This window comes from Myxine glutinosa, chromosome 5, assembly GCF_964187855.1.
Source record: "Myxine glutinosa chromosome 5, kmMyxGlut1.1, whole genome shotgun sequence".
Lineage (NCBI taxonomy): Eukaryota > Metazoa > Chordata > Myxini > Myxiniformes > Myxinidae > Myxine > Myxine glutinosa.
Genome location: NC_136265.1, coordinates 65,938,063 through 65,963,671, shown reverse-complemented (window position 1 = coordinate 65,963,671; position 25,609 = coordinate 65,938,063). Strand labels below are relative to the sequence as shown.

General features: G+C 49.0%; 2 protein-coding genes across 2 annotated transcripts in view; both read right to left on the bottom strand.

Annotated features, from left to right (window-relative positions):
- The window catches only part of LOC137412853 (uncharacterized), a 195,351-nt gene that overhangs the window by 33,689 nt on the left and 136,053 nt on the right, over positions 1–25,609 (bottom strand). The window lies entirely within an intron of this gene.
- Positions 65–6,647, bottom strand: LOC144892292 (uncharacterized). The gene is made up of 4 exons (XM_078778128.1): positions 6,424–6,647; positions 6,289–6,345; positions 4,780–4,842; positions 65–210 (listed from the first exon to the last, which is right to left on the bottom strand). The coding sequence occupies exons 1-4, from the start codon at positions 6,509–6,511 to the stop codon at positions 89–91; spliced, it is 330 nt and encodes a 109-aa protein (XP_078634254.1). The 5' UTR covers positions 6,512–6,647; the 3' UTR covers positions 65–88.

Below are 25,609 nucleotides of genomic sequence, written 5' to 3'. Positions count from 1 at the left end.
ATTGATAATAATCAACCAAACCAAGTGGAGCTGTGCTGTGTGTTCTGTGCATGGTTCTGCTTACCTTCATGCATGATAGGAGCATTCTTCAGCTCCCAGAGAGAAAAAGCACAAGGTTCCCCTGCTTTACACACTCATTGCTCAAAGCATCCTGGGAACTCTGAGAGAAGTCACTTTGAAAATCTTCCATCTTCACTGGATGAACCAGATCTGCAAACAATATGATCTCATGTTATTTAAGTAAAGAGATAAAATGAATACCAAAAAACAAGGAGAAAAAGCCATAAAATGTCGAAGTCCCTGCGGTTTTAGTTATTTTTCTGTGCAGAGTTGAAGGCCGCCAGTCGGCCATCTTTGCTCAGATTACAAAACAAAATCTTTTACATATGTATACTCTCATGTATTGTCTATGTGGCAAGTGTAAACAAAATTCATCCATGCATGTCCAATAAATGGTTGGAGACACATTGAAGTAATACACGAGCTGAAAGTCGGCCATCATTGTTCTGATTTCGAATAAAAATGACATGCACATGGAAGCCATCATTCATTTGAACAAGATCAGTAAATGCATGTTTGAGAAATGGTTGAAGAAATTCCCTTTTGATAAACCCATTTTAATAATGAGACGTTTTCCCAAACTTTTACCTCACGCATGTTACACCGCCTTGTTCAGCCTCGGAGCAGAGTGATTATTGGGGTTTTCAACACTAGGGCATGCCCGTACTATATATATATCTAAAATTATATCCCCCCCCTATTTACATGAAATGGTTTGGTTCATGAAATGTTTTGGTCCATTCGCAACGCCAAAGCGAACGGCGAACGCTTTACATGAAATGGTTTGGTCCATGAAATGTTTTGGTCCATTCGCAACGCCAAAGCGAACGGCGAACGGCTTGCGAGTACAGAACTGCTACCATCATCAAGTAGAAAGAGAAGAGAAAAAAAATGAAAAGGAAAAACATTCCAAACCGCGAGGGAAAACAACACGGCACGTCGACACAACAACGTGTCCTGTGATTGGCCGTACGTGGCTGCCAGTAGCTGCCCCCAAAAAAAAGCTTTCACCGTCCGGCGACTGAATTTAAGGGGAAAAATAAAACGCTCTTCGCTTAAAACAACGCCCTTCACTCTGACTGAATTGGGACAATGTTTTTATGTTTTTAATTGAATTACTATCCGTAATGGCGCACGCTCTCACGGGAGCTCCGGAAGGTCGTATATCGCAGTTACGATGAATCGCAAATTCGTTTTTATTAGTTTTAAAACATAGTTTAACGCCAACATAGCGCCAACATAGTTTGCAAACGTGAAATAAATGAATACGCTCTCAAATGTGCCATCCGAGGCAGAGTGTGTTCGCCACGTTCGGCACACGCGATAGCTCGCTGCTCTCTGATTGGTTGAATCGTTTTTTGGACATAGCTCGGTAAGTAATTGTCCGATTAATATGAAACCTTGAAAAGGCACATCCTCGGGTCCCCAGCAATATACCTGGCAAGTTTAAAGTATATCGGACCCGTGGTTGTCGAGAAACAGCGGTCACAGACAAACAAACACACAGAGATTACTGGAATTATAGATAGATGAGGTTTTGTTTTTACAACTAAAATAGCCGCTAGCCAGACATCTTTGATCGCATTGTGAATCAAAATTATTTGCACATGCAGTATATATCTTCATGTGTTGCCTTTGTGCCAAGTATGAACAAATTAGGTCCACAGATGCCAGAAATATGGTTGAGGACGGATGTATTGATGCATGGATGGACGGAAAAGACCCAATCCATAAGCTTCCATTTCGGACAAAGTCCAACGAAGGCAAAAAAACATTTTGAAATCAAAGGGTTGTACATCCAACACAAAACAAATAAGAAAGAGCAATCAGAGATTGCAGACCCTCGCCAGGACGTGTCGTGCCAGGATGTGACAGCAGAGACAAGAAAATACAGGGAAATAAATACAAGGAGGAGGCCATAAGGCCCAACACACCTGCACAATACAAACTGTGCTTTTTCTCAAGCAGTCCAGCATGACTCCGTATTTTAGGAGGGAAAAAATGGACAGGGCATGTGTACCAGACACAGACCTGACCAGCTCGCAACAGCCTTTGGAGGATAGTGAGAAGCTGTCGGTTGTTCCACGATGGTGAAATATGTGCTTGTGATATACAAGGTGGAGGTAGAAGAAGCAATTTGCATCAGATATTGTCATTGTGACAATAACCTCGGGCAGAATGTGATCATCACTCATATAAAGGACCATGTGGAAACTGTGATCTCATCCTAAGATCATCTTAACAACAGAGATCATCTTAACATCTTAACAACAGATCCATCTTAACAACAGAGAAGCAAAAAGGGAACTGGACGTGTTCGTTGACAACAAATGCCTGGAGTTCCAGCAAGCCCCAAAGTACCTCGGTGTATGCCTAGATCGGATACTGTCCTTCAAGCAACACCTAGAAGAAGTTAAGGCCAAGGTGACATCAAGGGTCTCGCTTATCCGACGTCTCGCTGGTATGACCTGGGGAGCCTCTGCCAAGACCCAACGAATATCCACGCAAGCCCTGGTCTTCTCTGCAGCCGAATACTGCGCCCCAGCCTGTAGCAGAAGCCCACACGTGAGAAAGGTTGATGTTTTCATTAACAACGCCCTCCGCATTGTTGCTGGTTGCTTGAAGCCCACCCCGGCATTCCACCTGCCAGTCCTCGCAAGAATCACCCCGGCCGGCCTCCGACGGGAGGCTGCTACCCTCGCCCTGGCAAGGAATGCCCAGAAACACGACTGGCACATCCTGCACAACACCACAACGATAGTGGCGCCTACAAGCAGACTCAAGTCCCACCATCCCGACAACAAGGCGGCACGAGAGATGCTCAGTTCTATCCCTGAGGACCTGTCTAGAAGCGCATGGCTGGCGGCATCTTGGAAGCAGGTGTGGGAAACGGCCGGGCCCACCCGCATCCACCGTTACATCTGGGACCCAGGAGGTGGCGTCGTAGGAGATCTACCATGCCTGCAATGGACCTTGCTGAACCGTCTACGTACGGGGGTCGGCCGCTTCAAATCATTGCTGAAGATGTGGGGCCTGGCAGACAGCACCGCGTGCGAGTGCGGCGAGCCTGAGCAGACTGCCGAACACATAATTACCACCTGCCCCCTATACAGACCACCTTCAGAAGCCGGCCTCTACGACGTAGGACCAGAGACGAGGGCATGGCTGCACGACACTGAGCTGGCCATCTGATGATACACGAAAGAAGAAGATCCTAAGATCAAAGGGTGTGTTTGCACATTGCATTTAGTTGATCTTGAGGAAGGCATCACTGGGCTTGTATGTCCTGAAGAAGTTTCTGGCTGTTAACACAGAGCAAGTGCAACCATTTCACAAGAGGAAAAAGAAAGAAAGATAGAAGAGCATCCAACTCCAAGCACTTTGGCGCACCCTGCTACGCACATGGGGAACGCATAAATATTATGAGCCTCGCTCGAGGGTATTGCATTTGAGTCAGTTTATCTGTCTGTTTGTCCGCACACAATAAATATGATTTTCTCTGCAACCGTTGGTTCGATTGACAGGACATTTTCACCATAGGTGCGTCTCCTCCAGTATAAGTTTTAAATGATAATTATGATATCATAAGTCACGTGGTACAGTCACCATCTTGGAAAAACCGAAAAACTTTGCACCTCTATATCTCCGAAAGCGCTGCATCAAAAAAATTGAGACATGGCTCATTGTAAAGAAATCTCCATGCGGGATAACATATGTTAAGGATGATGTCATAGGTGCCTCCATCATGACGTTATAATTTAACAAGTACAAAACCTCATCCGATCAAGATGAAATGTCTTGAGCGTCATCTGGAGATACATTGGTCGAGAAAAATAAATAAAATAATGAGGACGTCGTCGGTCACATGGTTGGGTCACCATATTTTTTTTAACACAAAAGCCTTAAAATCACTAAAAACACGTGCTGGCGAGGGTCTGCAATCTCTCATTGCTGTTTCTTGTTGAGAGTTGCAATGCTTACCTCTTGGAGGACAATGGATGAGTTCAGGATCAACCATCAGCTTCCTATCAACATTTGAAATAACAAAGTCATCCCGTTGTGTTTTGATGTTGTCATGAAATTGTGTCTAAGTTGAACCCAGGTGCTATGCTGACTCCGACCACTGAGGGGCTTCCATAAGAACTCGGACGGACATCGCTCCGATTCATTCCTGACATTTATTGTGTGGTAGTGCATATTCGAATGGTGCGTATTGCTAGATGTTCCAGGCTTGCTTGTCCCAATTGCCAATTAATTATTACTTCTATGATTATGGTATGCTGATATTATTCTTGTTGATTTCTTACAGGTGTTTGAAGAGATCGATTCTGAATGAAACCTACTATTGGGACAATGTTGTAGATCTGATTTTTACAACAGATGTTATCTCCATCAATGGGATTGCAAGTTTGTAACCGAATGATTTCGTCACAGCCGTCAATAAGTGCACATTCGCCAGAAATATCTCGACAAATATTGTGATTTTTAATCGTGTTGAACGAATTTGGTTTAATATCGAGCTGGGTATTTAAGTTGTCAGACGCCCTTAAGGCAAGTCGATAGAGGTGGGGAAGGTGGGGGTGGAGGGGGGGGGGGAGGGGGAAGGACAGAGAGACAGAAAGACAGAGAGAGAGAGAGAGAGAGAGAACAAGCCCCCATACAATGTGCACTCATCAATGTCTGCCAATGGGACAAGCAGAATGTTGTTGTGGTTAAGACCTGTGTCTTGAAAAGTTGATTCATCTCCAAACTCAGACTTCACCTTCATTTTCACAATAAAACCTGAAACCAAAAAAAATCTCATTAAAAGGAAAACAATGGTTCGACTGAAACAAAATATTTTTTCAAAACAAAGTTTGAAAATAAATGAGAAATTATTTCAAACTCGAGAGAGAATATAACACACGCAGTGCTGGATATTACTATATCGTCATTTTCAGGATTTTGATTAAAGCATTAACATAATTAAAGAGACTGGCCTCCTCCACACAAAAGTCTTACAGTATATCTCCAGATAGCCAATCATTATGTCACGGCGCTCTTACAGCTCAATTTTAAAGGTCTGGTAAAACATGTCATCACAACTGAGTATATTGTGGTAAATAATCTCCATATTAATAGGCTAATGCCGTCTATCTGTCCCACCCTGAAACATGGAAACGCTCTTCAGACAGAAAAAAAATTATAAAGCAAAGGTGACTTCAAATTAATCCAAAACCTTTTTGTTTCAAATTAATCCAAATTTTTTGAAAATTCAATTTTTTTTTCAAAGAGACAAAACATTGAAGCCAGATGGTGAGGAGGGCAACAGGGTGGGTGCTGCAAGGTGGGTGGGTGCTGCAAGGTGGGTGGGAACCCCGGTGGTATCCTCACCTAATCGGAAGGTATTGCAGAATACATTGAATAAAGATTACAGGGGAACTCGTGTTTCCCCTTTCTCCCTCTGACCTGCTGTTCATGTTCCCCCTTTCTCCCTCTTCCCTGCTGTTCATGTTCCCCCTTTCTCCCTCTTCCCTGCTGTTCATGTTCCCCCTTTCTCCCTCTTCCCTGCTGTTCGTGTTCCCCCTTTCTCCCTCTTCCCTGCTGTTCATGTTCCCCCTTTCTCCCTCTTCCCTGCTGTTCATGTTCCCCCTTTCTCCCTCTTCCCTGCTGTTCATGTTCCCCCTTTCTCCCTCTTCCCTGCTGTTCATGTTCCCCCTTTCTCCCTCTTCCCTGCTGTTCATGTTCCCCCTTTCTCCCTCTTCCCTGCTGTTCATGTTCCCCCTTTCTCCCTCTTCCCTGCTGTTCATGTTCCCCCTTTCTCCCTCTTCCCTGCTGTTCATGTTCCCCCTTTCTCCCTCTTCCCTGCTGTTCATCTTCCCCCTTTCTCCCTCTTCCCTGCTGTTCGTGTTCCCCCTTTCTCCCTCTTCCCTCCTGTTCGTGTTCCCCCTTTCTCCCTCTTCCCTGCTGTTCGTGTTCCCCCTTTCTCCCTCTTCCCTCCTGTTCGTGTTCCCCCTTTCTCCCTCTTCCCTGCTGTTCGTGTTCCCCCTTTCTCCCTCTTCCCTGCTGTTCGTGTTCCCCCTTTCTCCCTCTTCCCTGCTGGTCGTGTTCCCCCTTTCTCCTGATGTTCCCTTTGTTATGTTGTGTTCTGATCTGTTCTGTGTCCGAGGTCTTCCATGAGCCTCGACCATGTAAGACAATGAAAGTAGTAGTACTACAACTACAACAATGTGCGTTTGTGGTTCAAACCTTCATGTTGAGGGAACGAATCATCGACGAACTCGGACTTCACCTTCACAATAACACCTGAAACAAAAACAATCCATTAAAACGAAACTTTCAGGAACCACCAGAAGGTGACGGTGCGGAGAGAACGACACGTACCGGGTCCCGGGTCTTCATCCTCGGGTAGACCGACCCTGGACCCGCGATCTGAGGGAGAATCTCCAGGAACGGAGAGATCTCGGTTCATGGCGCACCGGAGGGGACTGCGGAGTGTAAAGTACCAGGATGTAAGGTGGTGTGTAGTCGTGTGTTACACTCCCTTTCTCCCTCTTCCCCACACGAGTACAAACCACATGTTCCGGAAAAACGAACCACGACCACGTGACGCGTTCCTTCCACAAGCGAGACGATCTCATTCGCGATTTCCACAAAACAGATTCTCCACGTTAATCACGTGATCGATACCGGGTACCCACGATGTCTTGTTTCCCATTGTAAACATTTTTACATTACCTTTTGTCATATTAACTATCTCCATATGTTTTATCCGTTTGTGTTCAATCATTGTCATTCCACAGAATAATTTTTCTCCCTGTTCTGTGGTTCGTGTGTTCCGGAGCATTTGTGAGTGATACGATTAAAATGAAGTCTCACTCTTTGTCTCAATCTCACGTCGGAAACGTCATTTCCTGCATTCTTGGAAATTTCTACAGTTCCTTGTGTTCTTCCCTGGCCCAACAATTAAGCAGATTCGTGATGACTAATGGGTCAAAATGGCGAACTGGTGAGACATGTCCAGATGGAATCCGAAGTTAAAACAAGAATGACTGCACTGTGGTCACAACCTGCGACAAAATCTGGTAACAGGCCGATTGGGAAATAAACATTTAAAATACTCTTAAAATATGAACAGCGTAAATGGGAAACACACCTTTAATGCGCCGTTAATAGATTTACTCGTCACCAGTCACCGCGTCAGCCTCCACCACCGTCATTCCAGGAGGAGCGATTCGTCACACAGTCAAGCATTGTTTAACCCAAAATGGGCCTTCGAAAATTACGTTGTGGCGGACACGATGGCGCTGGCACGGTGTCATCATTCCGCGCACCAAGAGGGTGTCGGCCACGCCCGAGGGGTAGGCGTGGCCCGGGATATACACGGGGTGCGCAGCCCCGAGCACCTCAGTGCTATAGTTGAGCTTTGCAAATAAAGACTTTTCTGGTTACCTGCGTTGTTGCCTCTCTTCTTGGCTAACAAGTCGTGCGCATAGCACCGCACTTCACTGGTGACCTCGACGCTGGTTCAGCCGCCGCTGACCAACAGAACGTGCCATGGCCAACAACGCTGTCGCGGTGAAGCTCCCCGAGTTTTGGGAAGCTCAGGCCGAAGTATGGTTTGTGCAGGCCGAGGCACAATTCCGACTTCGAGGCATAACGGCAGATGAGATGCGGTATTACCACGTCATCGCCGCCCTCGGGCCCGGCACAGCGGCCCGAGTCGTGTCCGTCCTGCGGAACCCACCGGCCGACCACAGGTACGAGGCGCTCAAGCGCCTCCTCATCGCCACGTTCGGCCTCACGGAGTGCGAGCGGGCCGACCGCCTCCTGGACCTTCCCGAACTCGGCGACACACGACCATCGGTCCGGATGGACCACATGCTTTTGCTACTGGGTGACAAAGCCGCGGATTTTTTATTCCGGGCGCTCTTTCTACGCCAGCTGCCAGCACAGGTACGCCTCGTGTTGGCCGGTTCCAAAATAAAAGAACCCTGCGCGCTGGCCGTCGAGGCCGACAAGTTTTTCGCGGCTTGTGAGACGCGGGCGAGCTTCGGTGCGGCCGTCGCGGATCTCGAGGCTGGTGCGCAGGCACACCTTGCGGTTCCCGAAGCTGATGCTGATGCACACCGCATGGCCGCCGCCATGCGCCGCCCACCACCACCGTGAAAACCGCGGCCTCTGCCTTCGCCACAAACCTGGTGCCGTTTCCACGCCAGGTTTGGCCACAAGGCGAGGAATTGTTGCCCGCCGTGCTCATTTGGCAAGTCGGGAAACTACCAAGCCGGCGCTCGGTAGCAGCCCTGAGCGTCGGCCATTCCGGCAGCCTCCTTTTTGTCACGGACAACTTGTCCGGGCGTCGCTTCCTCTGCGACACAGGCGCACAGGTGAGCGTTATTCCCGCCTCCAGGTCCTACAAGCGAACCGCGGGCCGGGGCCCCGCATTGCTTGCAGCCAATGGTACGCCCATTCGCACATTTGGGAAGCGCTGCCTCTCCCTGCGGTTCGGAGGGCAACGCTTTCAATGGACGTTCGTAACCGCCAGCGTGCCCATGGCATTACTCGGTGCGGATTTCCTGTGTGCAAATGGGCTGTTGGTGGATGTAAAGCACAGGTGCCTCGTCCAGGCGGAAACGTTCAGCTCACTGGCTTGCACGCTGAGCAGTTCGTTGGGCAGCTCCCTGAGCGGCTCACCGAACGGGTCGCCAAGCGGCTTGCTGAGCAGTTCGATCCCGGCGAGGTTGGTTTGTACGCTCCCGGCAGCGGACGAGTTCACCCGCCTCCTCACCAGCTTCCCGGCCCTCACGTGGCCCACATTCTCGGTGGTGGCCGTCAAGCACGGGGTGGAACATCACATCCCCACCATCGGGACAACGGTCTACGCCCGGGCCACGCCGCCTCGAGCCGACAAAGCTCGCGGTGGCAAAGGCGGAGTTCGCTACGCTGGAGCGGCTGGGCATCGTACGGCGCTCCAAGAGCGCTTGGGCGTCGCCACTGCACATCGTGCCGAAGCCAGGCGGGGGATGGCGTCCGTGCGGGGACTACCGCCACCTCAATGATGCCACCACCCCCGACCGCTACCCGGTCCCTCACGTTCAGGACTTTTCCGCCTGGTTGGCGAAAATGTCCTTCTTTTCTAAGGTGGACCTCATCCGCGGGTACCACCAGGTCCCCGTCAGGCCGGAGGACGTACCGAAGACGGCCGTCATTACACCATTCAGCCTCTTCGAGTTTCTTCGGATGCCCTTCGGTTTGAAGAATGCGGCTCAGGCGTTCCAACGATTGATGGACAGCGTCTTGCGCGACTTGGATTGCATGTACGTCTACCTGGACGACATCCTCGTCGCAAGCGCGTCCCGCGGAGAGCACCTCCGCCACCTCCGCACGCTCTTCGAACGCCTGGGCCAGCATGGCCTGATCGTCAACCCCGCCAAGTGCCAGTTCGGCATCGCCGAAATCGACTTTTTGGGGCACCGCGTCACCAGACACGGGGCCACCCCCTTGCCGGCAAAGGTGGAGGCGGTCAAGGGGTTTCCGCACCCCCGCAAGATCAGGGGGCTCCAGGAGTTCCTGGGCATGGTAAACTTTTACCACCGTTTCCTGCCCCGCATCGCCCAGCTCCTGCGCCCCCTGCACGAAGCCCACCGGGGGAAGCTGGGCAAAGGTGACGTTGTTTGGACCGAGCAGATGGACGCGGCGTTCGCGGGCGCGAAGCCCGCCTTGGCTAACGCCACCATGCTCGCGCACCCGGCGCCCGATGCACCGATCGCCCTCACCACCGACGCGTCAGACTACGCGGTGGGCGCGGTACACGAGCAATGGGTGTGTGGTGCTTGGCAACCGCTGGCGTTTTTCAGCCGGCAGCTTCGCCCGCACGAACGCCGGTACAGCACCTTTGACCGAGAGTTGCTCGGGCTCCACCTGGCGGGCACTTCGGGCACTTCCTCCATCTGCTCGAGGGCCGTTCGTTCATGGCCTTCGTCGACCACAAACCCCTGGTTTTCGCGATGGCCAAGGTCGCCGAGCCATGGTCGGCCCGGCAGCAGCGTCACGTCTCGGCCGTGTCCGAGTACACGATGGTCATCCGGCACGTCGCCGGAAAGGACAACCCGGTGGCGGATTGCCTTTCCCGGTCCGTCGCCCACGCGGTCCACCTCGGGATCGACTACGCCCGGATGGTGGCGGACCAGACCGCCGACCCCGACGTCCAGGCCTTGCGGACCGCCGTCATGGGCCTTCGCGTCACCAAGGTGCCGTTCGACGGCGCAGGCACGGCCCTCTTGTGCGACGTCTCCCATGGCCGGCCTCGCCCCATTGTGCCCGCGGGCTGGCAGCACTGGGTTTTTGACGCCATCCACTGCCTGTCCCACCCGGGCACGAAGGCCTCCCAGAGGTTGGTCGCCGACAAGTTTGTCTGGCATGGCCTCCGGAAGGCCATCCGCGATTGGACCAGGACGTGCCTCGCGTGCCAGCGTGCGAAGGTGCACCACCACACCCAGGCCCCGTTGGCCCCGTTCACGGTGCCCGAACATCCGTTCGACCACGTTCACGTGGACTTGGTGGGACCTCTGCCCCCCTCGCGGGGTTTCACCCACGTCCTCACCATGGTGGAACGCACCACCCGGTGGCCGGAGGTCATGCCTTTGGCGGCGAAGACGGCGGCGGATGTCACGCAGGCATTCATCGCCACCTGGGTTGCCTGGTTCGGCGCCCCCTCGGACATCTCGTCCGACCGCAGCCCCCAGTTCACCTCGGAGCTCTGGGGGGCGGTCGCGCGGGGGCTCGGCGTCCAGCTGCACCACCCCATGGCCTACCACCCTCAGGCCAACGGCCTGTGCGAGCCCTTCCACCGCTCCTTGAAGGCCGCACTCCGGGCCTCCCTCCGTGATGGTGGCTGGGTCGACAGGCTCCCCTGGGTCCTGCTGGGCCTCCGGACGGTGCCCAAGGACGACCTGCGTGCATCCGCGGTGGAGTTGGTCTTCGGACAACCGCTGCGGGTGCCGGGCGAGTTCCTCCCCGACTCCACGGCACCATGGTCTGCAGCGCAGCAGCGCTCCGCACTGCAGGAGACCGCCCGGAGGTTCGCCCCGGTGCCGACGGTGCACCACGGGTGCCCGCCAACGCACGTCGCCCCAGAGCTTCGCACGGCGGAGTACGTGTTCGTCCGCCACGACGCCCACCGGACACCGCTGCGACCCCCGTACGATGGGCCCTTCCGCGTGCTGGAGACCGGGGCGAAACACTTCACCCTCGACATCAGCGGTACTCCTGATCGCGTTTCCGTGGACCGCCTCAAGCCGGCCAACCTCGACGTGGACCACCCCCCGCCAGTGGCTCGGCCCCCGCGGCGGGGCCGCCCCCCCCGGCGGGCGGACCACCGGCACCGCCTGGCCCCGCCCCTCCCCGGGTCCTGCACCCATCCCAGGTGCCGCCGGAGGCATCCCAGATGACATCCCGGCATCCCAGACGCTGCCAGAGGGCGCTTCGGCCGGGTCATCCGTTTGCCCCGCAAACTGACCCTTCAGGTGCGCGGGAATTCTGGGGGGGGGGGGGGGGGGGGCGCATGTGGCGGACACGATGGCGCTGGCACGGTGTCATCATTCCACGCACCAAGAGGGTGTCGGCCACGCCCGAGTGGTAGGCTTGGCCTCAGGATATACACGGGGCGCGCAGCCCCGAGCACCTCAGTGCTATAGTTGAGCTTTGCAAATAAAGACTCTTTTATGGTTACCTGCGTTGTTGCTTCTCTTCTTGGCTAATAAGTCGTGCGCATAGCACCGCACTTCAATGTAACGCTATATATATATATTTTTAGTGATTTAAGCTCAATAGTTAGTTATTTGAATTCCCGGATGTTCTTGAAGGGACGTCCGGTGGTTATTTTAGGCGCGAAGATGGGACGGAATTGTGTCCTCAAGGTGTTTGAACTCTTTTATATATATATACATACATATATATATATATACATATATATATATATATATATATTATATATATATATATATATATATATATATATATATATATATATATACATACATATACAGACTTGGCATTTAATATGGAATATTTTTTTTGTGGGGGTGAACTTACTTTTCAAGATGACTTAGAACCAAAAGTTCATTGGAATTATGTTGAAGTTATTCTAGATTTTGTTAATGTGACCTTTAAAAGAAACATAAACCACATTTGACATTTCGAAGCAAATAAATTGATCCTTGAAAGTGATGTAAACTGATATCGAACTCAATTCACGGACAATACTGTGTTAAACTTCTGTGCGTTTTCCAGAAGTATCTCTTTATTTTGCAGATTAGCCAAAAAATTTTTTTTAACAAAAACAAAAGTTAAATTACGACTGGGATTACGGACAGTAAAATTACAGTTCAGTACTTCATGTAACCCCCACGAGCATTCAGGAGAGCACGTACACGTTGAGGCATGCTGTTCACGAGATTTGCCAGGGTTTGGACAGGAATCGCTTGCCATGCAGTGACAATAGCCTGCTGCAATTCACGCACAGAGGTCGGCTGCTGGTCCAAGTTGTCAATTTGACGCGTTAATTCTGCCCACAAGTTCTCCATCGGATTCATATCCGGGGACATGGCAGGCCACTCCATATGCTCCACACCACGGTCAGCAAGAAAGTGTTGGATCATGCGAGCATGATGAGGCCGTGCATTGTCATCTTGGAAGACAAAGTTTCCTCGAAAGGCTGCACGAACAAATGGAAGCAATATTTCTTCCAGAACGGCCCTGTGCTTGAACTGGTTCAGGTTTCCATTCAGAACAACCAGGTCAGTTTTGCCCCCTGCATGAAAAGCAGCCCAAACGGTCACCCCACCACCTCCAGCTTGGACTCTTGGCACTATACAATCTTCGTTGTAGGCTTCATGCACTTGTCTGCGCACTCGGACGCGGCCATATTGACGATAGACCAGAAATCTAGACTTTTTTTTTTTTTTTGTATACAGAGTCGAGGCTCGTGAAAGAGCTAACATTTATCAAACAAACAAATCAAACAAACAAGCAAACAAAGTATATAAAAAGGGGAGTGGTCGACAAGATGGGGAGACATCGGGAGATGTTTTTGGAGGGAGAGGGCCTGTGGGGAGGCAGGATAGGTATAAAACGCAAGGACACCAAGGACTTCCAGGAAAGCGGTCAAAAGTCACCTCAAAAAAGTGGATTTGGGGTGAAATTAGCGGGGGTAGAGAAGATCAAGGTTTTGGATTGGGGAAGATAAGAGATGGTGGTGAACAGCCGTTTTAAAGACCTGGAGGGAGGAGTGGGATTGAAGAGAGTGAGGGAGTTTGTTCCGGAGGCGGGAGAAAAGAGGAATGAAGGAGTGAAGGTGAGCAGAGAGTCTTGATTTTGGCAGTTTAACCATAAGAGGGTTGCAGGCAGATCTTGTGCGACCTGCAGGAATATTTGGGGGACAGAGCCCAGAGAGAGCTGGGGGAGCAAGGCCAGAGAGGAGTCGGTAGAACACGGAAAGACCACCAACCTGTCTGCGGTGATTACGTGAAAGGCCCTCGGAGATAGCGTCATCGCGGGAGCTTCCAATGATTCTAAATGCTTTGGTTTCAACAGCGTGAAGACGAGCTAGGTGTGAGGCAGGAGCACCAGCCCAGAGGGGAGAGCAGTACTCCATTGAGCTGCTGATGAAAGCCTTGTATGTGGTGAGGAGCTCAAGTGTGCCAAGGAAGGACTTCGCACGACGGAGGATGCCCAGTCGGCGACTGGCTTTGGAGGCCAGCTTGGAAATGTGGTTTTCCCAGGAAAGATCATGGCAGATAGTGAGACCCAAAAGCTTGAGTGACAGAACTTATTGGAGAGGATTATTCAGAAAGTAGATGGGAGGGTTGTCCAGTCGGTCTTTTCAGAGAGACATCGTAAGAGTGTGAGATTTTTCAGGATTGAAAGACATGTTCCACTTGTTTGCCCAGTCTGTGATTTTGTCCAGGTCTGCAGAGAGTGAGGAGGCTGCAGACTGCCGATCTGAGGGATGAGGAATGGAGCGGCAGAGAGTGGAGTCATCAGCAAAGAGATAGAGAGGATTTTCAAGAGAGTCAGAGAGATCATTGATGAAGACCAGAAGATGTGGAAGATAAGAACTTGGGGAACTCCAGCCTGAACAGGAAGAGGAGATGAGAGAAACCCATTCAGGGCCACACGTTGACTACGACTAGAGAGGAAGTCCACCAGCCATGCGTGGAGATTTCCATTGATACCAAAGGAGGAGAGTTTGGTTAGCAGAGCGGGGTGCCAGACCGTATTGAAGGCACATGATATGTTGAGGGAGACAGCTCTAATTTCCTGTTTGGCATTGAGGACCTCCATCCATTGTTGAGACAGCAGAAGCAGCATGTCCAGAGTAGAGTGACCTGGTCCGAAACCAAATTGATGATCAGAGATCAAGCCATTGGAGAAGAGGAAAGATTTCATATCCGAAGCAATGATGGATTCCATGACTTTGCTGATAATTGGGAGAAGGCCGATTGGTCTGTAGTTGCTAGGATCTGTTTTTGCACCTTTTTGTGCAAAGCAGTGATGTTGGCTGATTTCCAAGCAGATGGCAGTTGACCTTGAGCAAAAGAGAGGGTGAAGAGAACAGAGAGAGGGAGTGAAAGAGTGGAAGAACAGGATTTTAGGACCCGTGGGCTGATGCCGTCAGGTCCAGTTGCAGAATCAGTGTCGAGGGTTGACAGAAACTTTTCCACCTTGTCAGGAGGAAAGGACACAGAGTCCAGGAGCAGCTGGGTACGACTGGGTATGGTGGGTACAGAGAGGGATGGGTTTGGGACACAAGATTTAGAGGCAAACACAGAGTTGTGGCATTCAGCTTTTTCACGTGCGGAGTCAGCTGTGTAGCCGTTTGAGGTAAGGGAGGGGATGGAGGGGGATCAAACACCAGAAACAGATTTGACAAGACGCCACCAGGATTTGGAAGAGGGAGACAGATAAGAGAGTTCGGTCTTGAGAACGGAGAGATATTGTTTCCTGGCTCTCCTGAGGGTGGACACACACTTGTTTCGGGCTTTGTGAAAGGAAATGAGATTTCCTTCCGTTGGATTTTCTTTCCAGGAGACGTAGGCAAGTTGTTTCTGGGCAACAGCCTCACCACAAGATTCCGTGTACCATGGACGGGAGGAAGGGTGTGACAACTGAAGACGAGATGGGATAAATCTGTGCATCAGAGAGAGCAATTTACTTTGGAAGAATTCCCAGGATGAGTTGATGTTAGAGGTGGTAGAGATGGGAGACCAGTCCAGATGATTGATGGCTGCTTGAAGACCGTGCCAGTTGGCCTGACTGAAAGGCCAGACTCGTCGATGCTGAGCAGGCTCCCTGAGAATGGTCAGAGAGATGTCCACTTTAACAAGCACATGATCAGATGATCCGATTGGAGCAGAAGAAGAGCAGCAGACATTTTCAGGGAAGTTAGTCATAACCAAGTCCAGAAGAGAAGATGCTCCGTTGACTGAGATCCGGGACGGGAAATTGACAGATTGTGTCAGTCCCAGTGAGTCGCAGAAGTCCTTTGCTGAGGAGCCATGGCTGGTGAGAGAGGTACCTACACCCAGCCAACTGGCATGGTGACAATTGAAATCACCACATATGAGGAAGAGAGAGAGTTGGGAGGAGTAGATAGAAGTTGTACCATGTTATCAGACAGCGAGATGTAGATGGAGTCATCACTGTTTGGTGGACGGTACAACACACATATGAACAAGAGGTGGGAGCGAGGGGGGAAGCCGTAGCCAGAGGTATTCCTGGGGGTGAGGTGGAGAGAGTGCAGTGCAGTGCGAGTGAGGAAGAGAGTTTTTGATAAAGATAGCAACCCCACCTCCAGGACGAGGCTCAGGTCTATCATACCGGAGGAGGGAATAACCCAGGAGAGATACAAAGGAATCAGAGACATCATGAAGGAGGAAAGTTTCTGTTAAGCAGATCACGTCTGGTTTGACAGAAGCAATCTGCATGGAGAGATCAGTTAAGTTTGAACGAAGGCCCCGGATGTTTGAGGTCCATACCGTTAATGAAGAGGAAGGGGGAGCATCGGATACAGAACAGGGGAGAGGAGGGGTAGGGTAAGATGTGGAAGAGGTCGGAAGAGCTGTTGAAGGTGTGTCAGATATTTCAGAATAGCTCGGAGAAAGGGAAGGATGGGGCGGACAAAAGGTTTGATGGTGATTGGGTGAGGAACAATGAGGTGTTATTTGAGGAGGGGGAAGAGCGAGGCAGAAGGTTGGGGGAGATGGAGGTGAGAGTTGGAAGGGGGAAGAAGCGGGGAGGACGCTTTGAGGAGGGGGAGTGAGAGGGGGGAAATTGAGAAGAAATGAGGGTGGGGAGATTTGAAGGGGAGGTGCGAGGGGGGAGTTTAGGAGGGAAGGGACAAGGGGAGGGATTTGAAAGGGATGGGATATGGGGGAGATTTGGAGGGGAGGGGTGAGGGAGGAGTCTAGGAGGGGAGTTGCGAGGGGGAGTCTTGGAGGGGAGGGGTGAGGGGGTAGTTTAGGAGGGAGGGGGCAAGGGGGGAGTTTAGGAGGGAAGGGACAAGGGGAGGGATTTGAAAGGGATGGGATATGGGGAGAGATTTGGAGGGGAGGGGTTATGGGGAAGATTTGGAGGGGAGGGGTGAGATTGGATTTTAGAAAGTGTATGATTCATGGGAAACGAACATTTATTGCAAAATGAGTTTCTTGTGACCTTCGAGTTAAAAATACGTTTAAGGACGCTGGATGGAGGATGGAGTGCAGGAGAGTTTAGGGAATGTAGAAAAAAGGCACTGTAAGAGATGGAATTTTTTTTTGGGATGAATAGATTTGGTGAGCAAGTCGAAAGCAGCCTTTTAAAGAAGAAGAAGAAAAAGGTGTTATAATATACGACGGAATACAGAACTTGAGGGGAAAGTGTAAACATTGTAAGGTTAATAACAGTGAAAACTATCTGGGGAAATGGGGGAGAAACACGTGGTCGAAGAACGAACGAATAAGAACGAATAAACGAATGAGAACAAAGAATAAGAACAGAGAAGGAAATATATATATATATTTTAGGTTTTTTTTTGAGTTGAGATTTACACAAGGAAGTAGGCTATGGGGTGAAAAGACTGGGAAAAGCAGAGAACGAAAGTTATTGGAGCACAAACGACGGACCGCTGAGAGAAAAACAAAGCCTCAAGGTTGTACACTGTACAAGGCCTCAAGACACGACACGAATTAACACGATTTTCTATACAGGTATGAAAGATTTACACCGAGAATCTTCGAGAATATCTTTCTGTAAAATCTGTAATCTGTAATCTGTAATCTGTAATGTAATGTGATCTGTAATCTGTGATGTAATGTGATCTGTAATGTGATCTGTAATGTAATCTGTAATCTGAATATCTGTAAAATAATCTTTTACACCGAGAATACACACGATACGTACACACACCATAAAATAAATACAGTTATAACGAAAATACAAATGGGAACAATTACTTAACTTCGATTTCGATGGAGAGCGTGGACAGCTGCGAATAAACGAAACCTCGCCGGCAAGACCGGAAGCGGAAGTCAAGTGGACTTGTCACTGAAGATCACGTGATTCCAGTGTCTTAGCTGCCATTGACGGTGCTCTCTGGCCCACTGCAATCGGCGCTGGCGGTGTTGTCTGGTCAGACGTGGCTTTCTCAGGGGACGCCTGGCACGATAGCCTGCTTGAACCAGTCATTGGTTGACTAACCTTCTGGATACAGGCACATTTGTCAGTTGCTGCCACTCAGCCCTAGGCCGATTAGCTGACTTGGTACGGCCATTCCGGACGAACCGGTGCAGCTGGCGATCATCCCTCCTCGTGGTTCTGCGGGGAAGTCCTGACCTCGGTATTGGAGTAGGGACACCCCTCTGAGCATTTCGTTTCAGGATCTTTGACACCTGACCTTGAGTGATGCCATACTGCCGAGCAATAGCACGCTGTTTCATGCCAGAATTTCGTAAAGCCACCACTAAATGACAAACAGCATTGTCGAGTTGACGGACCATCTCCAGGGGAAGCGGCAATAACTTTTGTAGACATGCAGCATTTGTTTTCCACTAATACAGAACGCAACAACCCTTATATACCCGATTGTGAAGCCAATCGTCAAATGTACCTGTCCATACATTTTGTCACGCCACCTGTGATATAATCCTGTTATTGACCTCTTGCTGCGACAGACAATCAGTGACATGGTTCTTTTAACAAAGAAATCACCGAAGCATAAAATAAACTCACCAGATTGATATACTGAGTTCAGAAAGTAAACCCGAGTCAAGAAAAAAAAAAATTCCACATTAAATGCCAAGTCTGTAGATATCGTCGGATGGTTCCTGCCACGTTTTTCAGGCCTGGTTTTCCGAGGCCTCGAGGCTTTGCGTCTCCTCTCGAAGGTCGTTTGTGGTCCATTTACTTTCATTCTCTCACTGTTTTTTCCAGTATTTTTTTCACCCCATATTTCCCGAACATCTACCCTTTGTTTAAAGTCTTAATATAAAAATATAAACGAAAAAAAAAATCGAATTTCCTTCTCTCCCCGTGTTCGTTCGTTCTTCGACCACGTGTTTTGTCCCACCCGTTTTATTTATATCCTTCCTTCATCACTCAATCCTCTCCAGTCGACACCTTTTCAATTTCCAGTTCTCACCATACTTCTTCAATTTTATCCTTCTTCCTCTGATCTACTTTCATCGAACCTTCAAAAAAACATATTAACAAATAATTTAAAAAGTAGGCCTCTCCTCCTGTACAAACACATTTGGTTATACACCTCGCTGTTCCTTCGCTCTCTGCTCTCCTGGCTGTCAATCTCATATTCTTCTGTTCCTGCTTCTGAACCTGTGCTGGAATCCTTAAATCCCCCTTCGGAATCCTTCATGCCCTCATTTAAGGAATTTCCCCTTGTAGTTTTCACGGTTTAGTTAAAAAATGTTTAAACTTTCCCCTGAACTGTTGTATTCTATCATATATTATAACACATTTTGCTTCTTCTTCTTCTTCAAAAGGTTGCTTTCGACTTGCTCACCAAACTCTTCATTTCAAATGAAAATTCCACATCTTACAATTCTTCCTTCCTACATTCCCAAAACCCACCTGCATTCCACCCCTCCTCCAACGTTTTCAAATGGATCTCTGACTTGAAAATCACAAGAAACTCATTTTGCAACAAATGTTCGTTTTCCATTAATTGTCCAACACTTTCTTCTTCTTTCGTGGATCATCAGATGGCCAGCTCAGTGTCGTGCAGTCATGCCCTCATCTCTGGTCCTACGTCGAAGAGGCCGGCTTCTGAAGGTGGTCTGTATTGGGGGCAGGTGGTAATTATGTGTTCGGCAGTCTGCTCAGGCTCGCCGCACTCGCACGCGGCGCTGTCTGCCAGGCCCCACATCTTCAGCGATGATTTGAAACGGCCGACCCCCGTACGTAGACGGTTCAGCAAGGTCCATTGCAGGCGTGGTAGATCTTCTCCTTGGACACCACCTCCTGGGTCCCAGATGTAGCGGTGGATGCGGGTGGGCCCGGCCGTTTCCAACACCTGCTTCCAAGATGCCGCCAGCCATGCACTTCGAGACAGGTCCTCAGGGATTGAACTGAGCATCTCTTGTGCCACCTTGTTCTCGGGATGGCGACACTTTCTAAAATCCAAACTCTTCCTTCCCCTTCTCATCTCCTCCCTTACCCATCCCTTTCAAATCTCCCCCCTTGTCCCTTCCCTCCTAAACTCCCCCCTCCATTCCCAAACTCCCCCCTCAACACTCCGCTCCTAAATTCCCCCCTAACCCCTCCAAGGACTCCATTTCAAAACTCCCCCTTCCCTCCTCACCTTCAAATCGTACCACCCTCCTTTTTTCTCCAATTCTCCCCTCTCACCGCTCCCCCTCAAAACGTCCTCCCTGCATCCTCTCCCTTCGAAACTCTAACCTCCATCTCCTCCAACCTTCTTTCTCGCTCTGCGCCCCCCCCCCCCCCTTCAAACACCTCACTGTGCCTCGTCCAATCATCATCAAACCTTTTGTCCTCCATATCCTTCCCTTTCTCCAAGCTCTTCTGAAATCTCTGAAACACTATCAACAGCTCTCCCTACATCCTCCTGTTCCTCATCTTGCCCTACCCCTCCCTGTCCTGTATCCGATGCTCACCCTTCCTCTTCCTTAACGGTATGGACCTCAAACATCCGGGGCCTTCGCTCAAACCTGATTGACCTCTCCATGCAGGTTGCTTCTGACAAACCAGACTTGATCTGCTTAACAGAAACTTTCCTCCTTCAAGATGTCTCTAATTCCTTAATATCTCTCCCTGGTTACTCCCTCCTTCGGTTTGATAGACCTGAGCCTCGTCCTGGAGGTGGGGGTGCTATCTTTATCAAAAACTTTCTTCCTCACTCTCCCTGCACTGCCCTCTCTCCACCTCACCCCCAGGGGTACCTCTGGCTACGGCTTCCCCTTCGCTCCCACCTTTTGTTCATGTGTGTGTTGTACCGTCCACCAAACAGTGAACACTCCATATACATCTCGCTGTCTGATAACATGGTACAACTTCTATCTACTCCTCCCAACTCTCTCTCTTCCTCATATGTGGTGATTTCAACTGTCATCATGCCATTTTGTTCAAATGCTGTTCGTGTTCCCCCTTTCTTATACTTCGTGTTCACCCTGCTGGGTGTGGGTTTCTCGCTCACCAGCCATTGCACCTCAGCAAAGGACTTCTGCGACTCACTGGGACTGACACAATCTGTCAATTTCCCGACCCGTATATCAGTCAATGGAGCAACTTCTCTTCCAGACTTGGTTTTGACAAACTTCCCTGCAAATGTCTGCTGCTCTTCTTCTGCTCCAATCGGTTCATCTGATCATGTGCTTGTTAATGTGGACGTCTCTCTGGCCATTCTCAGAGAGCCTCCTCAGCGCCGACGAGTCTGGCATTTCACTCAGGCCAACTGGCACGGTCTTCAAGCAGCCATCAATCATCTGGACTGGTCTCCCATCTCTACTGCCTCTGACATCAACTCATCCTGGGAATTCTTCCAAAGTAAACTGTTCTCTCTCATGCACAGATTTATCCCATCTCATCTTCAGTTGTCATACCCTTCCTCCCATCCATTGTACACGGAATTTGTGGTGAGGCTGTTGCACAGAAACGACTTGCCTTCGCCTCTTGGAAAGCAAATCCAACGGAAGGCAATCTCAGTTCCTCTCACAAAGCTCGGAACAAGTATGTGTCTAGCCTCAGGAGAGCCAGGAAACAATAGCTCTCCACTCTCAAACCCGTCTCCCTCTTCCAAATGCTGGTGGCATTTGGTCAAATCTGTTTCTGGTGTTTGTTCCCCCTCCATCCCCTCCCTCACCTCAAACGGCTACACAGCTGACTCCGCACGTGAAAAAGCTGAATGCCTAAACTCTGTGTTTGCCTCAAAATCTTGTGTTCCAAACCCGGCTCTCTCTGTACCCACCATTCCCAATCGTAACCAGCTGCTCCTGGACTCTGGGTCCTTCTCTCCTGACAAGGTGGAGAAGTTTCTGTCAATCCTCGACTCTGAATCTGCAAATGGACCAGACGGCATCAGCCCACGGTTCCTAAAATCCTGCTCTGCCGCTCTTTCACACCCTCTTTCTGTTCTCTTTGTGATGGAATTCAATCACAAACTCTTCAACATATTGAGCTTTTTTGTAATCAACCTCCACATCATCGACAAAAAGAATAATCACATATTTAGAATGCGTTCATAGAATATGCCCGATGTAAAGCAAGCCATAAAAGATGCATAATTTAAATTTACCAGCTCAAATTCAGTCACAAGTAAAAGGCAATCTACTCACTCTCAAGCCAACCTTCTTATAGGCACGTCTTAACGCCAGAGAGGGAATTACAACGGATCTTCGACTTTATTTCACCACATTATCCCTCCAATTAAATTTCCAGCAAGCTCGCATTGGTATAATACAAAAGTACAGAGTATAAAAAAGCACAAAGAATCAAACGTTCACAAGCTGAGGATAAAGCAACCTGCCATCCCAAACGAACCGGCTTTCGACTCTAAAATTGTTGTTTGCCTGACCGTGGCAAACATCTCCTGCAAATTCATTTCCTCTTGTTCTTATCTTGTCATTGCATTCTCATCTTTCCCGGTCTAAAAATGTGTGGGTGAGACATAGTTTTCTTCTGAGCTGAAAGGCAGATGCCTTGTCTAGTTCCGTTCAAATAATCCTTGAGCATACTATATAAACGATGGCCGGTCGTTTGTAGATTAAGGAAGAGCTGTCATGGACGGAGGGTTGCTGGCCTAGACCCACACAACTTTCCTTCCATGTGCATGTTATTGTCCTCTCTTTAATAATAAATTCTCCTGTCCGAGTCTGGTCAAATGATCATTCCTGGGGGGTTAAATCTCCGACATCCGCATATAGGTACAGTAAAAAGAAATAACCGATAATGGCACCAAAAATAAATACCAGGGCTCACACAACAATGGGGAAAGAGCGCGCGCTTGAGCAAGGCACCAGCTGGTTTTGGGTCCGAAATGGTTCGTGCGCGCTGGTGTTTCACAAGGCATGGCATTGGTGTTGCACGGGGCTGGTGCTGCATGGGGATGGTGCAGCAAAGGGCTGTAGAGCATGTATGGGATGAAATGGAATGCTGCCATCAATACCCACAGCACCTGCCCCAGAACAGCCATGATTTGGCCACATACAGAAGTTTTGATGAATAACTTTAAAAGGATGGCGTTTCTTTAAAAGACCACGATCACCAGTCTCATCAAACCTTCCCAATGGGTCCCACGACCAAAGTCTTCTTGCCATACACGAAAAAGCACGAGGCGGTATCATGCCGATGATTAGGTAACTAATCTTAACTAGTTGCCCTCGCAGATCCACTTGTTACGTAACCACTTCAAGTGCTTACCAACCAAGATTGAACCTCATTTATTCTATGCTGCAATCAGAACTGCCCGAATAAATCAGCACACAGTTTCTTAAGAAAAGGGCTTTTAGTACACACAAATTAGGCAAATTTTACAATGGGAGAAATAATGGCAGGTATATTCACAAATATGTACGGCACGTATAAATCCCAATTTCCCCAATATGACAGGCCCACCCTCAGAACCTTATCAGTGACTTCGCAACTCTCCATTGGCTGGTGCCGCATGCATCCAGGAAAAGAGAAAGAGGTCGAAGAGGTCAAGGGAGTGGAAGAGAAAGGGGAAGCTGGTGTGTCCTGGTCCCTCACACCTTGTGCCAGCTCAGATGAGCGTGTGCCACCAATAATTCTGATGATTGTCTGGTGTCCGGACCCGCCACGCTCCACTCAGGCTCCCTCCTCACTGTCGCCCACATGCTGCCTTCTCCATGCGCTTAGGTGGTTCATTTGCAGGAAGAAATGGATGCGTTTTTCAGCAGGAAAGTGCAGGAGGCAATCCATTTTGTCAGGGACACTTACCCAACCATCAGTATCAAAAGGCGAAGTGGGAGTTGGTCCATTCAGGAGGCGCAGCTTAACGAGCCGGGTTCGACGCAAAGATCCAAGAGGTGTTGGAAGTGTAAGAGGAATAAAGCGTGAGAATGAGAGAAAGTGAACAAAGAAATGAACGGAGATGGAAAGCAGACTGTGAACAAGAAAGGAAGGCAGAGTTGTAGAGAGAAAGCAGCAATAAAAGCCGGTTGTACTAGAATATGCACAAGGGGAATTCACAAAAGGTTCGAGATGGGCTGGTGCCTCGTAACGTTCACTCCACTCAATGTCCCGTCATCTGTTCGATAGCTTGGCCTTCACTTGCTTTTTAATAGAATATGTCCCCACTTGCCCGAATCCACCCCCTTTAGTCCGTAGGAGGAGTTCGCCCACCAATAGATCCTCCATCTCATACCTGATTGGTATTTTAGTCCCCAAACCCCTGGTGATTGGCCTTTACAGTCCTGGCACACTATCTCCCTTTAGATGATCGATTTGTCTCAGGTGTTCACCAAACCAGGTTGGTGCAGCTGTATGACGGCACTGTACTTTCTGAAGTCTCTGCAGTCTGCATGTTATCCAATTTTGTTGGTCTCCCTCTTCTGAATTTATCAGCATTTTACAATTTGTCTGAATAACATTTTACCAGTTTTAATGGTTCTGCCAATATTCCGTCAATTGGTGTGAAGAGCTTTAAATCATCAATATACAGGAGATGGGTCACTTTTCCTGACCCATTGGACATTATACTGTTAGATGTTAGGTGTATCCCTGTGCTTGATAATCAATGAGTTTGCTCAGTAGGTCCAGAACTGGGCAAAACAAGAGGGGCAGAGACAGTCACCCTGGAAGAACATATGTTGTATCTTCACTTCTGGGATTTCGATCTTTCCGTCTGAATGCTGTAATATCAATGTGGCATTCCAGAGCTCCGTTGCTTTATCAATGAATTGAGTTTGATTATTCGGGGATTTATCTTGGCAGGGACACTAACATTGGCAGGGCATTTTACCATCCAAAAATGAGGACACCAGCAAAAGCTTCTTTGCTTTGTCTATCCTTCGATGCATTTTATATCATGATTCATGGGTAAATCCTTATTACAAGCAGAACACAAGAACGACTTCTCTCGTTTGTTGGAATGTCCATGTGCAGCTTTCAGAAGGTGGAACTGAGTCCTCTCAGGACTCAAAGTAGCCACCTCCATTTAGGTAAAATATCACGTTTCACAATCCAAGTTGTGAAAAGGTCTTCTCAATGTTTTCTTCTGAGGATTATTTCCAGGATTGTCATTGTACCGCAGACAGCCTCCAATTGTTGTTAGTTTGTCCGACTATTCCTGGGGACTGTTTTGAAGATCAAAGAGAGGTTCTTTATCATTCCCATTTTGTCAGAACCCTTCAGCTTCCAGGTTCTCTTGGCCTCATTTTTCAGATGCTGATTACTTGGTCATTTTCCTGATTTCCACATTATTTCGACCAAAGTCGCTGGTTACTGACCCCTCGATGAGCAATGCCATCTTTTCGTTTTTGTGCAAAAGCACAATGTCCTTGTGCAATGCTTTGTTTTCTCTGTTCACGATTGATGGGATGATTTGATCATAAGTGAGGACTGCATCCTCATGTTCAACAATCGCTTTTGGTTCATGCTTCCTTGATTTTTCTGAGTGAGATATTGAATTTTTTGCATTTTGAAGATATTGAAGAGACTGAGATATTGAAGTGCACAAGCGTGCACTTGTATGGCATCCCACGTCTGGGTATTGCTTCACATCTGTTTAAAGATTTTAATGAGCTAATTGTTTTCTTGCAAGTGGAAGACTCATGTGGCTTCTCATTCCTTTCACTTTTCTTGAATGGCATAACACAATTGTTCTTGGTCAATACAATGCCATATTTGTTAACTTCCTGACAAGTGTTACGAATTCCGGATTTATGTGAATTACTATTCAGGTCATTTCTTATTAATGTTTATTCTATTAAAGGTTGTTGTGGTTAAATGGTTAGAAGCGCTCCTGGTAAGAACGAGACCGGAAACGGGATCGTGAACCGGAAGAGAAAAAGGGAAGACAAGGTCGGGAGAGAAGCGGCCA

Coding starts and splice junctions, on each gene's coding strand:
- LOC144892292 (XM_078778128.1), bottom strand. CDS start 6,511: ATGAACCGAGATCTCTCCGTTCCTGGAGATTCTCCCTCAGATCGCGGG. Junction 4,843..6,288: donor TTCGTTCCCTCAACATGAAG/GTTTGAACCACA, acceptor TTTTGGTTTCAG/GTTTTATTGTGAAAATGAAG. Junction 211..4,779: donor ATCAACTTTTCAAGACACAG/GTCTTAACCACA, acceptor TATTGTTTGCAG/ATCTGGTTCATCCAGTGAAG.